The sequence below is a fragment of the Cornus florida genome, unplaced genomic scaffold (assembly GCF_030987335.1).
Source record: "Cornus florida cultivar Cherokee Brave unplaced genomic scaffold, ASM3098733v1 CherokeeBrave_3.0.0_Hap2_Chr03, whole genome shotgun sequence".
Classification (NCBI taxonomy): domain Eukaryota; kingdom Viridiplantae; phylum Streptophyta; class Magnoliopsida; order Cornales; family Cornaceae; genus Cornus; species Cornus florida.
Window position 1 is genome coordinate 40,873,859 of NW_026775573.1, and position 15,787 is coordinate 40,889,645.

At 33.8% G+C, this 15,787-nt stretch overlaps 1 protein-coding gene and 1 pseudogene across 1 annotated transcript; one reads left to right on the forward strand and one right to left on the reverse strand.

Annotated features, from left to right (window-relative positions):
• Positions 1-3,235: 3,235 nt before the first annotated feature.
• Positions 3,236-5,769, forward strand: LOC132301494 (vacuolar iron transporter homolog 2.1-like; annotated as a pseudogene).
• Positions 5,770-7,631: 1,862 nt separating this feature from the next.
• On the reverse strand, positions 7,632-8,897 carry LOC132301495 (probable LRR receptor-like serine/threonine-protein kinase At3g47570). Its single transcript, XM_059798744.1, has one exon. It carries the CDS (start codon positions 8,895-8,897, stop codon positions 7,632-7,634), a length of 1,266 nt encoding a protein of 421 aa, XP_059654727.1.
• Positions 8,898-15,787: the final 6,890 nt, after the last annotated feature.

A 15,787-nucleotide genomic window follows, 5' to 3' on the forward strand; every position in this document is an offset into this window, starting at 1 on the left:
TAAAGGACACCTTGTGTGAAGCTATCTCTAAATTTTTTTGACGGAAAGTACAAGGAACAATGACCAAGGAGATATTTTTTATTTTATTTTATTTATTTATTTATTTATTTTGACTAATTCAAAGAGGACATTTTTCTAGGAAAAAAAAATTAAAGATATTTTTTCAAAACAAAGTAATAAATTAAAAAAATATATATTTTGATTGATAACATTTTTATTTGTAACATTTACAATTGTTCTTGATGATTTTTTTATATTAAGTGAGATATTCATACAAAATTGAAGAAAAAAGCTGTTTGTATTGAAGTAACACAACTATGCCAAATAAAACAAATTTAAATGTGTGTTTGTATTATAGTTAGTATATATCTTATTTTTGCATACTTAAATTACATGGACCTCCTTATGATTTGTCATAATTACAGAATCTCCCTATGATTGAAATTTTAAAATCTATACATACAAAAACCAAATATAAAATAAGAGAGGAGTTTAGGTCATATCCAAAAATATCAGTGGGGACAAATTTAAATATTGAATTTTTTTCATAATTTTAGTATGGGCAAATTCAAAATTATACATAATTTATAGGCAAATAATACAAATACAAAATTAAAAGGTCATATCAAACTTTTTATAACTGTGTTCTAAAAAAGGGTATGTATAGCCACACCATCCAATTAAATAATAGGAGTAAAAACGTAATGCTTATACAAATTTGTGATACTTATAATTTCTAGAAGATCCTTATGTAATTTAAATTTTAGAGTTGTTTCTAATACTTTGTGGCTTCTTTATAAACGCATTCTTAACAACGATTTTTTTGTTCTCCTGTTCAATTTTGTACAAGAATCACAATAAGCAAGGCTTGGTGTATTACTTTGCCCTTGTAGTAAATATTTTTGAGAGCGCTAAAGCGAAAGCGTGAAAGAGACAAAATTAATTTACATCGTGCAAAGTAAAGACATGTAATACACCAAAGAGGAAAGGAGAATATAAGTGAGGAAAAATGTATATTTACTTTACTATTAAAAAAATAAATGAATAAATAAATGCAACACTAAAGTCAAGTCGAGAAGTAGACCACATAATTAAAATGACTAAATGTAGTATTATTAAAGCAAATAATAGGTGGAGACTAACAATTGGTGGGCTTCCTTATTTACTTCCACCAATTGTTATGCGTCTCGGCCTATTATTTACTTTCACCAATTGTTATGTGTCTCCACCTATTATTTGCTTTAATAAAAAAAAATCATTATGGGAAGAGACCAAAAGTTTAAAGGAAAAAAACAATCACATTGACCATGCCATTGAATTTCTCATGGGTCTATTTATACTGTCATTAGGGCTGGTTTGGCCTTTTTGTTTATGGGCTTGTGTCCCTGTATAGGCCACTTATGACCCTTTTCTCATGGGTCTAGTTATACTGCCATTAGGGCTGGTTTGGCCTTTTTGTTCATGGGCTAGTTAATACCACACACTACATATTTCTTATCAATACAAATTGCTTCGTCTTCAAACCTAATTGTAAACTATCTTGTGTTCGAGGAGAAATACTTTATTGTTTTCATTTTATTAATGGTATGGTATTGCCAATTTATTAAATATTGACACGTAATGTAATATGACTCTAAAATAAATAATTTTTAAATATGTGATAAAGTATAATTGATAGATGACACGAATTACGTAGCATCACCGAAAAATTTTCTTTGAGAAATTTTTTTAGCTATCAACACTGCCTACTTGTGTCAAATATATGTTCTTTTCCAAACTGGTATTGCCATCATAATCCTATGAGGATTGTCCATATTTTCCAAACCAGACTATATAGTAAGGGTTTTATTAAAGAGGAGATTTTACTACTGTGTTAACATCTCGTATTATTATTAATAACAAAGCAAGTTTGAGTTCAAGAATTCCAGTTCATCCTCTCTCAAAATCCTTGATTTACAAAACCACATTATGTAGTGACTATTTTCATCTCCAATAAAACATAATAATAAATCAGTATTGTATAACAATATAAGGGTGTGCCCCTCTATCTACAGGTCAACTTTACCCCCAAGAGCTTGAATCACACAAAGCGATAGCCAGAAGAGAAGGCCATAGCCTAAACCTACAAGGATAGTTGTTGAACATATGGCTGTGGAATCCAAAAGAAAAATTGCAGAAATAGTGCACTGAGACTACATGTAATTGGAGCCTTGAAATTCTAATAAACACAAAAAAATCGACATACAAATTTTACATGATTCGACAAGATCGTCTATGTCCACGGCTCACATTGATTTCACTAGTTTTAGGGAAAAAGGTACAGTGATACATCGATTACAATCATCACCTAGACTGAAGTGTAGCCAACAACGAAAATAAATAGCCTGGTACTATGTTTACATTAGAATCATCATAATAATTTCACCAAATAAAATAGCTCGGGCCTCCACCCTAAACAATCAGGCTTCAGAAACCCAACAATCTCCCAATACCTCTATTCAACATAAGAAACTAGTGTGACACTTCCCCCGTCTTGGGTTTGAAGACCGACAGAAGCTGAACATATCTTCAGCTTATCAACAATTACCACATTTTTTACGCTCAAATGAAATTACAAACTAAAAATTTTCTAAAACTGGTTGAGAGTCTTGAGACATTTTATAAATTGCCTGAAATGGATTTTCTTGTTTGAATTGCTTGTTGTCTTTTTATTATTCTTTTTCCTCTTTAAATCCATGAATTTTTTCCGCAAGTACATTGAACAATTGTAAAGGAAGTGGCTACTGTAAGTTTTTATTTTGGTTTGCATATTTAATTTTTCTGGTTTTAACCAGTCACAAGTTATTTGTATGTAGACTAATGGAGGAGATGGAGTATGTAAAATTAAGTAGTGACCAATCAAATAATTGTGAAACTAATGATGATTGTTCTTCTCGTACTAATGATTTTTCCTCAAAAAAAGAAAATCAAGATAAAAGAGATGAACCCGAACTTGAGATGGAATTTAGTTAAGATGAGGAAGTATATAAGTTCTACCTCAACTACGGTGGCAAACTTGGCTCCGATGTAAGGCGAAATTTTCGTCAAAAAAATACGAAGGGGCTCATCATAAGTGTGACATTTTGTTGTTCAAAAGAAGGTAAAAGGAGAGAGAACAAGAGCAAACCTTCTTTGTACAATCAACCTATTACAAGAGTTGATTGTATGGCTCATATGAAATGTACTCTTCAAAACAATGAGAAATTCAAAGGCAAGGACTATCACCAATTGTCATGGTATTGAAGCCAATGAAATTCCTATGGCAAAGCGTTATAGTAATTTGTGTCAAAATTTTCATGAGGATTCATCTTTAGCCTCAGAACATGAGAAGTTATATGCATATGCAAATAAATATGCTCTTATGTTGCTTAATGACTTGGAGGAGATGAAGAAAGAACTTTACATAGACAATGAGGAAGTTGAAAAGATAGTTCCACCAAAGAATTATGAGCCATTAGAAGCTTGTGGGGTTAAAAGAAAAGCCACAATTGGGCGTCCGCGTGGTCGAATAACTAGTGCACTCGATAAGGAAGAAAAAAATCATATGCCAAAGATTCAAAAAATGCTACCAAAGTATGCTTTGAAACTTATAAATAAATAAAATGCTACCAATTTTTTTTTTTTGGTAGTTACTTTTTATTTTCAATAAATATTATAGGAGCCTATTTCTAATACTTGTAACATGTAACTCACAAGAGCAACAAGTTAGACATGGAATTCAAACTTCTTCTTTTTTTGACTCAGGTAATTCATTCTTTGTCGTGTTATGTTTCTTTACATGGCCTCGGGAAGTCAGATTCTGGTTATTTCTTTACTCAACACATTTTTGCTTATTTTATAGGAATCTCAAATTGGGAGTGGAACAAAAATACCTTCTATAGTTCATTCAATGATGACCTATGGAACAGAATTGCCTTCTACATCTCATTCAATGATGAACACAAATCGGCTACCCAATATGTTTTACGCTTGATTACTTCATATATTTATTTTATAATAAAAAAAATGGTTGTTAATGTTAAAGATTAAGATTTAATTATTTTTATCTTCTTATCATTTTCGTTTTTCAATATTTGTAGGAGTCTCATCATGGTAGCCTCCCACAAAATATACAAGAAGGCAACGAGTTTGAATATTTTCCTCACTGTTAGAGGACTATTCGGAAAGCTATTTGAAAGCTTGCATATGTTACTTTTTATTCTTCCAGTTAATTATCAAAGTTTTTGTATCATGTAGTAACACAGTAGACTTGGTCCAATGACTCCCCTTTTGTGTGAATTATTTCGGTAATACAAATTAATTGGGAGATAAATTTTATCCTTTGTGCTTAGATAATGATTACATAGTTATTCAGCTTCAATATAACATCAGAAAATTTTCAACTTGTTATTCCATCATTTTCTCAATTTATTATAATTTTTATACCTGTTAAAGTAATTTATTACAATTGGATTCTACCCAAATGTGATGTACAATAAAAGGCAAGTGCACAAAAAGGGTTGGAGAGAGAGCAAAGGGAAGTGATCTTCTGGCAACCAAAAAAAAAAAAAAAAAAAAAAAAAAATAATAATAATAATAATAATAATAAAAATAATTCTAGTGTTCTGCCGAAACATTTTCAGCTTCACTGATTTTATTTTTATTCAATTTATAACAATTTTTATACCTATTAAAGTAATTTATTACAATTGGATTCTGTAAAATAAAAGGCAAGTGCACAAAAAGGGCCGGAGAGAGAGCAAAGGGAGTGATCTTCTAGAAGCAAAGCAAAAAAAACGAAAGTGTTCTGCCAAAAGAAACAATTGTTCTGCCGGGTGAAACTCATTTAAGTTGAGTACTATCCAACTTGGGTTGAATGGGGCTGGATGACACTTGTCATGTACTTATTGGGCCACATACTTAGGTTTGACGAACTTCATCCCATCTGTGTTGGATACAGGTATTGTTCATATTTTTTTACATATAATTGGTTTTTACATATTTTTTACATATAATAATAATAATAATAACAATAACAACCCGCCATTTGTGACATTTGTTGCTGGAGTGGAGAGTTAGGAAAAGAGAAGAAAGAGTACACTGAATCAACATCACAACAACAACAACAACAACAACAACAATAATAATAATAATAATAACAATAACAACCCGCCATTTGTGACATTTGTTGCTGGAGTGGAGAGTTAGGAAAAGAGAAGAAAGAGTACACTGAATCAACATCACATAACTGGGTTAGTTGCCGGGTCTTGTAGCATGGCTATAGGCGAGTTTGTCTCCGTATACTCTCAACTGGACATAGAGGTGGCTCAAATGAAGAGAGAGAAGAGGAGAGGGATGGGAGATAATGAAGTAGTAGTACAAGAGACAGAAGGAAAAGCTGCCCAATCTGCAGGCAGCTTTAGCATCCGTGCTTGCGTTTTCACTCAGGGCCTTAGTGCCGTTGCTTGCTGCTGCATTTATACAAAACCACAAGGTGAGGATGGGTGTGGTGGTGGCTGCAGTGAGCTTGGCATTGGTGGTGTTTGGAGGGGTTGGAGCTGTGCTGGGGAGGACTCCTGTGGAGAAGTCCTGTGCTAGGGTGCTAATTGGAGGATGCATGGCCATGGCGATTACTTTTGGACTGACCAAGTTAATTGGCATTGGTGGATTGGAAATGTGATCATTATATTTTCCTTTTCTTTCTTGTGTATGTAATACATTTCTTTTCATTAGTCTCTGGAAAATATGTGGTCCATGATAACATTTCAGTTTGTCAAATAAAAGCTATTCAATAGATAATGTAACAACTACATGTATTTGTGCATAATATGTATGTATTCATGCAAATATGCATCGTAACTAATGGACAGTAATCTAGATGATATGATCTCCCTCTCTAAAGAAGAGTTCAGAGTTTGATCCCCACTAGGGGCAAAATTGCATGTGGTTGTGTGGGCAGTTGCTTCAACTTTTAAAAAAAGAAAATATCATACCTTCTAGTATGTAAATACTTAAGTTACATCTATGTTAATTGTTAGATGGAGCTTATCCCACATCGGATCGATGGAGAAGGATTTGGGCATATATGGAGCGTGACTCAACCTTTATCAAATTGTAGGATTTTGGAGAGCGGTTTGAGAAGTGGGAAGAAAGAAGAGAGTGGGCCAGTGTAGAGAGATGTAGCTTCGAAGGTTGACTCAAAAATGAGTTTAAATTAAGGATGCAAATTGTGAATTATTCACAACACACGGACTTTAACAGGATCTTCAACATCATTTCTCTCAAGAAAAATTGTTTCAAAGCAGACCTAAATTATTAGAGAGAAAAATATGAGAAGTACAAAATACTACTAAAAATGATACATGTTAATCTTGATTGCTTCATCTTTCAAAGTGGTACCAATATTTGCTAGAAAAGAGGTTTTGATTTTCTTGAGTGTGGCCAAAGCATCGATCATATTGAGCCTTTCCTTGGCTGAATCATTGGAACAATCCATGGCCAAACGAAAGATAGATGATGCATATTCCACCTTAGCAGAGAAATTTTCATCATCTCTTTTTCAGATTGGTGTCCACAATTTCAATTATCGAACCCTCTAATGCTTCTTTCACCCAACGCTTCAAGCTCACCTCACCGGCAAACATTTCATCAGTCGGCTTCTTCCTTGAAAATGTTTCCAACAACAAGACACCATAACTATAGACATCATATTTTGTTGATACTCTTCCTTCAATTCCATACTCTATGCACCACATCAGCATTATTAATTAGAAAAAAAAAAAAAACAATGAAAAAAGATTCTAATCAAGGAAAAGGACTACACAAGTTCAGAAAAAAAAAAAAAAAAAAAGAAAGGAAAAGCTGAAAATTGAATTAACAAACATCACCTGGTGCCATATACCCGATTGTTGCCAAGGTCATGGTTTGTACCATTAGATCTCCATCAACTAAGAGTTTTGCAATCTCGAAATCAGCAACACATGCAACCATGTCTTCATTGCTCGGTTTCAAATCACAGTGAATAATAGGTGTTCCATGATCATGATGTAAAATTCTAATGCTGACGCGACATCTATCATTATGTTTAACCGTTGTAGAATGTCCAAACAATAGTTATGAGAATACAACCACTTCTCGAGACTCCCATTAGACATGTACTATAGTACCAAGGCTTTGAAATCCATGTTGCTGCAACTACTGATGATTTTAATTGGGTTCCGATGATGAATGTTACGCATTACTTCGCACTCGACATCGAAAATCTTGAAAGCTCCTTCTAGTTGCAAATTGAATACCTTCACCGCGATATTCATCCCATCCAAAAGCGTTCCTTTATATACTGAACCATAACTTTTCATGCCTATTAGGTTTGTTTCACCGAATGATTCTGTCGCTTGTAAAATTTCCTGATACGAAACCTTTCTCCATGCAAAAGGTAATATATCTTCCTCGGTATGCAATTCGATCTTTTGTTTTCGATTTATTTTCAACAAATATATGAGGGCCATAACAAGAAATGCTAATGCAATCGAGGGTAAAATAAATTTCAGCACGGGTACAATTTTCGACCTTGATCGCCCATTCTTGTTGGTTTTACAACGGAAAACTTGCAGTCAGAGTTCACCACAAAGTGCATCATTATGCATAAACAATCGAGCTGTAAAATTAGGGATATGTCCTGCAATAGGAATTTCTCCTTCCAGTCTATTGAAAGACACATTCAAATATTTGAGATACCTGAGTTCCTCAAAAGACTTGGGAATTTCTCCAGACAAATTATTACCAGATAGATCCAATAATTGCAAGCTTATGAGGTTGCCTAGTGATCGAGGAATAGGTCCTTGCATTTTATTGTGGGACAACGAGAGAGAAACTAACGACTGAGCTCCTCCGATGGTGTTTGAGATTGTACCTGATAATTGATTCCTTGACAAATCAATTAGGGTTATGACCTTTAAGTTTCCGACAGACAATGGTAGCTCACCAGTTAGAAAGTTTGAGGATAGGTTGAGACCCAAAAGGTCTTCAAGGCTCCACAAGTTTAACGGTACCTTAGAACTCAATCTGTTGGAGCAAAGGTAGAGCCATCTTAGAGATTTAAGCTCACCCAAGCATGTCGGAATCTGTCCAGACAACATATTATCACTCACATTCAAATCTCCTAATTTCCCTAACTGACAGAGGTCACCCGGGATGGATCCTTTCAATGCATTGTTTTGAAGATGCAAACGTACGAGATTTTGTAATCTTTTTAGTGATTTCGGAATTGGTCCAGTCAAATGGTTGTTTCCTAATCGTAGGATTACCAAGTTGCTCAAATTTCCAATTCCACTAGGAATGTTGCCCCTGATTTTGTAGCCAAGTGCTTCAAATATTTGTAGTCTAGTAGACAAATTCCCGACAGACATTGGAAGTATGCCGTTTAGTGGATTTAATGATATGGTTAAGACCTCCAATTGTCTACAATTTGTTAAAGAAGAGAAAATATTCAACTCTGGAGTAGAAGACTCCCCAGCCAAACTATTTGCGTGAAGGGCAAGCCTTTGCAAGAGTCTTAAACTACCAAGTGTGTTGGGTATAGATCCAGTGAATGAGTTCGTGCCCATGCTAATGATGGTAAGCTTAGAAGCATTAGAGATAGAGCTCGGGATTGTTCCACTGAGTTTGTTAATGAATAGGTAAAGCCCTTCAAGATTCGGAAGCCAAAACCCCATGTCCGAAGGAAGATTGCCAGAAAAGTTATTAAATCCCAGGCAAAGGATTTTCATTGTTGACACATTGAATATTTTGAACGGAATGGTGCCAGTTAAGTGGTTTCCAAAGACATTAAGTTTCTCGAGATTAAGGTTACCAATCTCATCTGGTAAAGTACCTGTCATTCACAACATGAACACCTTACCATTATTAATCAAGCTTTAAGTCTAAATAAGAGATCAAGACAACCACAAGTATTGGAAAAAAAATAAAATTTGCATAACTACATCTATCTATTTAAAGTTATCATTGTATTATACTTGTATCAAACTATTCTCAAATATGTTATTTATGATTCACTATATGTATAATTCAATCCTTTTATATGGTTTCAAAGCAGAAAATACACCATTTCTCTACCAAATATATCTATGTTTTTGGATTGATACCCTTTTCAAACAAAAATCTAGGGACATCCAATAAAAATTTAAAACTCATTTTCGTACTTTTATTTGGACTCTCTTGTCTATAAAAATTCTTCTTTTCTCCAGCTCTACACGCATTAGAGAGACATATTTATCTTTAATTCTTAGAGCTTTGGAGTGAGTTTTTTGTGACAAAAGAATCAACTAATTTCCTAAATTGATTTTCTTTATTGGAGAGCACAGATACGTGTGAGTGATATTAGGATGATGTTCTCTATTTGATCAACACTATCGAGACATCTACGGATTATTTTGTTCAATTAGCCAGGAGTTTATTTTTCCTTTCAACTTTGTGATTAAAAGGAAAGTGATCCATTTACTACGAAAGGGGACAGAGTGCTCTACAAGCAACTCGTGTGTAAGAATTGAGGAATAAGACTACAGTCTCAACAACTTGATGAGGAGTTGTAGGAGTCAGTCTGGGACGTTCAACTACTAGTTCTTAGTAAATGGAGTATATGTGAGGCTCAAATAAGGTTTGTACAACAATGCTTTGAGATATTGGATTGGTTTGGGAGAGACAACTAGATTCCATAGTTTTTTCCTTGCTGAGGTTCTTGCACATAAAAAAATTCCTCATGTCATCTCTAACTTTATTTACTTTACTAATATTTTATTATTATTTTGTGATTAGTTTAGCTTTAATTCAATAAAATAAAAATATTTTTAATCTAAATGTTATTCAAAAGCACAAACTAAACCTATTCACCACCTCTAGGTCTTCTGTCTGAGATCAAACTTTTCATGTACACCACTTTTGCAATGTGTAACTCATAATTTTGATACTCACAAGTAAATTTAGAACACCCTTTATATCTAACAAAAATAAAATAAAATAAAATCTTCCCATATACACTCATTGAAAAAAATAATAAATTAGAAAAGAAACCTACAAGGCATATATATATATATAGCTAGTGATATGCACGATATGGTTGAACAATTAGCTAGCTGGCAAGGGAAAATCCTATACGAGTTCATCAATTTTCCATTATGCTTATGGAATTTCCTCTCCACATGAATTATATACCAAAACTACTAGCTCATGAGTTAGTTGTGAACTTAACACCATACCTTTCATGGTAGTGATGGTGGTCAAATGTAGTGGAGGTGGTAGTTAAAGGCACTGGCGGTGGTAAAAGTCGAAGGTGGTGGCAGTGGTATAAGTCGGTGGAGGTGGCAGTGGTGGTGGTGGCGGCGGCGATGGAGGTGGCAACAACAGTGTGGTGGTGGTGGAAGGCGATGTCGACAGTATGGTGGTGGCAGTAATGGTGGTTGCAGTGGTGGAAGGTGACAACGGTGTAAGTGGTGGTGGGAAATAGCAGTAGTGGAATATGGTACTGGTGGTGATGGAGGTGGCAATGGTGGTGGTATTGGTGACGGTGGTGATGACAATAACCGTGGTGGAAGGCAATAGAGGTGGTCGAAAGCGATGGCAGTGGTGTACATCGGTGGTGATGGTGGCAACGGTGGATTTAGGCATGGTGGAAGATAATGTAGGTGGTGGCGGTGTGGTGGTTGAAGGTGGCAACAATTGTAATGATGGCAGTGTTGGTAGTGAAAGGTGGTGGTGGTAATGGTTTTTGAACTTAGAACATAAGGGTATTTTGGGAACTTATTTTTTTTTTATAAAAAAAAAAGAGTGGATTTTCATTTCAATTGAATGCTTATTTCCACTTTAAATTGCATACCAAACAAAGGAATGGTTGAAATGGACATTTCATTACATTCATACACACCAAACATAGCATTAGAGCTTTGAAGTGAGTTTTTTAGTAGAAGAATGAGTCAGCTTTTATGATTGTTTTTCTTTATTCGAGAACATACATTGTACGTGCAAGTGTTTAGATTTTTCAAAAAGATGGGTGTGTTCGTTTGCCTGAAATTAGAGCCTTGGAATTGGAATTAGAATTGGTAGAATTTGAGAAAAACAACTAAGAAAATTGAACCAAAATTTTCTTAAATTTCACTAATTCCAATTCCTAGGTTCCAATTTCATACAGCTAAAGACACCCTCAATAAAATCTTCAGATTTTTTTTAGGAATTTGTGAGATATATATTTTGTAATTGGCTAATTTCGTTGTCAAAACAAGTCTGATCGAGTTGTAATTTTTTAATTCAAGATTTCAAGATTGAAGATTGAATGCGGATTTGAAGAAGTTCAAGTGTTCATGGTTTACAGCACTCCGTGATAATGAGAACAATACTTTAGAAAGGTATGCGAGTGAGTGAGAAATTTCAGTGTACTTGAAGAGTTTAGGAAATTTACATTCTGTCTAGTTGGTATTGGTAACCAAATCTAGTATTGGTAGCCAAACTATTGCGAACTGGTAGCCAAATCTAGTACTGGTAGCCAAACCATTGGAAACCGGCAGCCAAATCTGGTACGGGAAGCAAATTGTTCAAAATACGTCAGAAGTTGGAAACCATTCTAACCTTTTTGAACTGGTAGCCAAAATCTTGTACCGGTTCAAGGCATCCTGAACAGTTTGGAAACTTTCATTTCTTATTCTGTTTGATTCCTTTTTGGACTAAACTTTTTTCCAAGTCTTATGCACAAAATTTCTATATTTTCAGAGGGATTAGGACATTCTAAACTCTATATAAACCCTGATAGTCATTTAAGTTTATTCATGGCTTTAAGGAACATCAATTATATATTTTGAGAAAGCCTTTGAGAGAGAAAATTTAGAAAGTCAAATCTGATTATTCTGAATGAATTTTTGATAGCACACACATATTCATGAGTGATTTAGTAGTGTTGTTCTCTATCTCCTCGGAATTGGAGCTATATTGAAGATTCAGAGATTTCGAAGAAAAAACAGGATTTAATTCTTCTACATCGAGTTTAGATCTTGAAAAACAGAAGTAAAAGCGTTCACACTTTGAAAGGGTTGGAGCATTCGAGGAGTGTTGTCTGATCTACCTGCTACTCTTCTATAAAGATAAAGCATAAGCTTGAGGTCAAGTTGCTGTTGGACGGGACGTCGTAAAGCTAGAGAATTGTCAGCAATTAGTGTTTGGTAGAACGGTAGGGTATTAGCTAGAGTCAAAGTTCAGTGTACTTTGTTTCAAACATATTGGATCAGTTTACTTTAGACTGCATAGTCCACTAGGTTTTTCCTATGCAAACAGTTAACGTATTTTATCAACTAGGGTTTCCTCGCTAAAAATCTTGGTACAATCTCTCTAACCCTAACTTGCTTTACTTTTCAGTATTTATATTTATGATTGTGGATGGTTAATTGATCAAATAATTTAATCAATCATAAATTGAGTAAGTTGACCTAATAATCAGATCTAGGTCATTAAAGGAGTTAATCATAATTAAAATGAACTAATAATTTCCGCACCTCGCGGTAACACTATTTTCACAATTGGTATCAAAGCGGGATACTCGATATACTGAGTAGATCATATTTGTTTATTTATTATTGATTTTTGCATCATGTCTGAAAATTCATCTTTTATTGATGTGTTGCCTTTAACTCCTATTTTTGATTCTGTCACTAGTATACAAATTGAATGGTCTAAGTTTAAAAAAGATTTTGAAATTTTGTTTGAGAAATTGAATCTTGCAGAACTTGATAGATATATTTATAAGTTAGAAGTTTCTATCTCTAATAAAAATTTGGAAGAAATTGGCTATAAAAATTTGAATCTTCTTCATAAGATTGATTTTCTAGAAAAGAAACTTAAGAAGGTAAATTTGTTTAATAAATCACTTGAATTAAAAATTGATAATTTAAGTAGTGAGTTTGTTAAATCAAAACAGTCTTTTTAAAAAGTTGACATTGACACTTGCAAAACTGATAAGTTAAAAGAAGTGGTTGAGAATACTTGTAGTAAAAAAATAAAAATTACCTTCAACTTCAAAGGATTTGTATTTTCAAAAATCTAAAGATATTTTTATGAAAGTTGAAACCAAACCTTATGTTATCTCTAGTTCTCCCAAACTTATTTCAACATGTCATTTTTTGTGGTGAAAAAGGACATATCAAGTATAAGTGTCAGAAAAGAAAAATTGAACTAGGGAAGAAATTGAAAAATCTCGAAAGTTCAATTAAGAAGAAGAGAAAAAAAAAGACTTTTGAGTCTTGTGACACTTTTCCTAGAACAATAAGGAAATCATTGCATAATGTCTAAAATTGTTTGGGTAAAGAAAGAAAATTTTAAATGCCTTGCCATGCACACAGCACTTAGAACACTTGGTCTATGTGGTTGGTACTTTGATAGTGGTTGCTCTAGGCATATGACAGGGGATAGAAAATTTTAAGGAATGCTCAGTTGATACTGTTACTTTTGGTGATGGTAATGCTTTTACAGTAAGTGGTAAGATCAAATTTTCAGGAATTGGGGAGTTAAAAAATGTTCTATATGTTAAAGGTTTAGTTGCTAATCTGTTGAGTATTAGTCAAATATGTGATGAGGAGTTTCAATTCAATTTTACTCAACAAGGGTGTTGTGTAACTAATGAAAAAGGTGAGTGTATTTTGAAAAGAACTAGAACTTCTGATAATTGCTATGTTGTGTTTTCAGATCCTTCACTAATGTGTTTTTCTGCAGTTACTGATGAGGCTGTTTTATGGCATAAAAGACTTGGATATGTAAACTTTAATGATTTGGTGAATTTGTCTAATAATGATTTTGTTCGAGGTTTTCCTAAATTAAAAATGCCTAAGAATGAAATTTGTAGTTTATGTCAATTAAGAAAACAAACTAAAGTGTCACATAAGAGATTTATTCATAAAGTCACTTCTCGACCTTTAGAATTGATTCATATGGATTTGATGGGTCGCATAACACCTGATAACATTAAAGGAAAAAGATATATGCTTGTTATGGTTGATGATTTTTCTAGATTTATTTTTGTTACATATTTAAGAGAAAAATTTGATACTTTGGTGAATTTCAAGTCTATTTGCCAACTTATTCAAAACAAGACGGGATATCGAATTAATCGAATTAGGAGCAACAATAGAGGTGAATTCGAACCTAAGGAATTTATTGAATATTGGATAAGTATGACATTAAGCATGAACTTTCAGCACTTAAAACACTACAACAGAATGGTGTAGTGGAAAGAAAAAATAAGAAAATTACAGGCATGGCTCATACTATACTTCATGAGAATAAAATTTCTTGTCACTTTTTGGCTGAATCAGTACGTCAACTTGTTATATCCTAAATAGAGTTTATCTTAGGCTTGGAACTAAAAAGACTTTATATGAATTGTGGTATGATAGAAAGCTCACTATTAAATACTTTCGAGTCTTTGAAAGTAAATGTTATATCATTAGAGATAGGGAATACTTGGGAAAATTTAACTCTAGAAGTGATGAAGTTGTATTTTTGGGTTATTCACTAAAAAGTCGGGCTTATAGGGTTATTAATCTTAGAACCAAAGTGGTCAAGGAGTTTATAAATGTTGTATTTGATGATACAAAATCTAAGATAATCTCCTCTCAACTTGAAGAAGAAGAAACTAATTTTGAAATTGCAGGAGAAATAATAGAACCTACAATTCATGAAGAAGAAAGAGTTGAGAATTTTGGTGGAGAAGGTGAAGAGGATGATGATGAGGAATTAGTGGTCACCACTAATGAATCTAAAGGAATTCTTGCACCATCTTTAGACATTCCCACATCTAGTAGTTCTAGGGTTCGATCGAGTCATCTAGTTGACAATATAATAGGCTCATGGGATAAGCCGGGTACTAGGAGTACAGTCCGTGATCATTTAGGACACTTATGCATTGTAGATGACATAGGACATTCATGTCACATGGCTCAGTTTGAACTAAAGAATGTTAACGAAGCTTTTCAAAGTTCTGATTGGTTTATGACTATGCAAGAAGAATTGCTTCAATTTGTGAATAATGATGTTTGGGAATTAGTGCCACGACCTAGTGATATTAATATCATAGGGACCAAATAGATCTTTAAAAATAAACTTGATGAACAAGGTCTTGTGATAAGAAATAAAGGTATATTGGTTGCACAAGGATATACTCAAGTTGAAGGAATTGAATTTTATGAGACTTTTGCACCTGTTGCTAGACTTGAGTCTATTCGACTTCTTTTTGCTCTGGTATGTTAATGAGCGCTGAAAAGTGCGTATTTAAACCCCTTAAGCTTAGGCATTCTAGTACCTTTATCTATCTTACTTTACCGTTTTAGATTAATTTCGTATTATTTCCATTTTCAGGCACTTATCTCGAAAATAAGCTAACTCAGCCAAATAAGAGCTTAATTGAAGCAATTATGGGATTAAATAAAGAAAGGAGCAAAGTGGAGAAAGAAGGAAGCAAATGAAGCCAAAGGTGGGAAGCAGCAAAGTTCGATCGATCCAACTCCAAAGTTCGATCGATCGAACACTGATCGATCTCAGCACTTCAAGATAGATCCAAGCCTTGACCCAAAAGCAAAAAGTCCAAAGTTCGATCGATCCAACACCACCTTTCGATCGATCGAACACTTTTGTCCTTATTCAAATGATTGATCTTATCCACAGCTATACCACACACTAACCACTTTTGTCCTTTTCCCAAAAATATATCCCAAAATATCTCGGATTTGTCTTTTCCCAA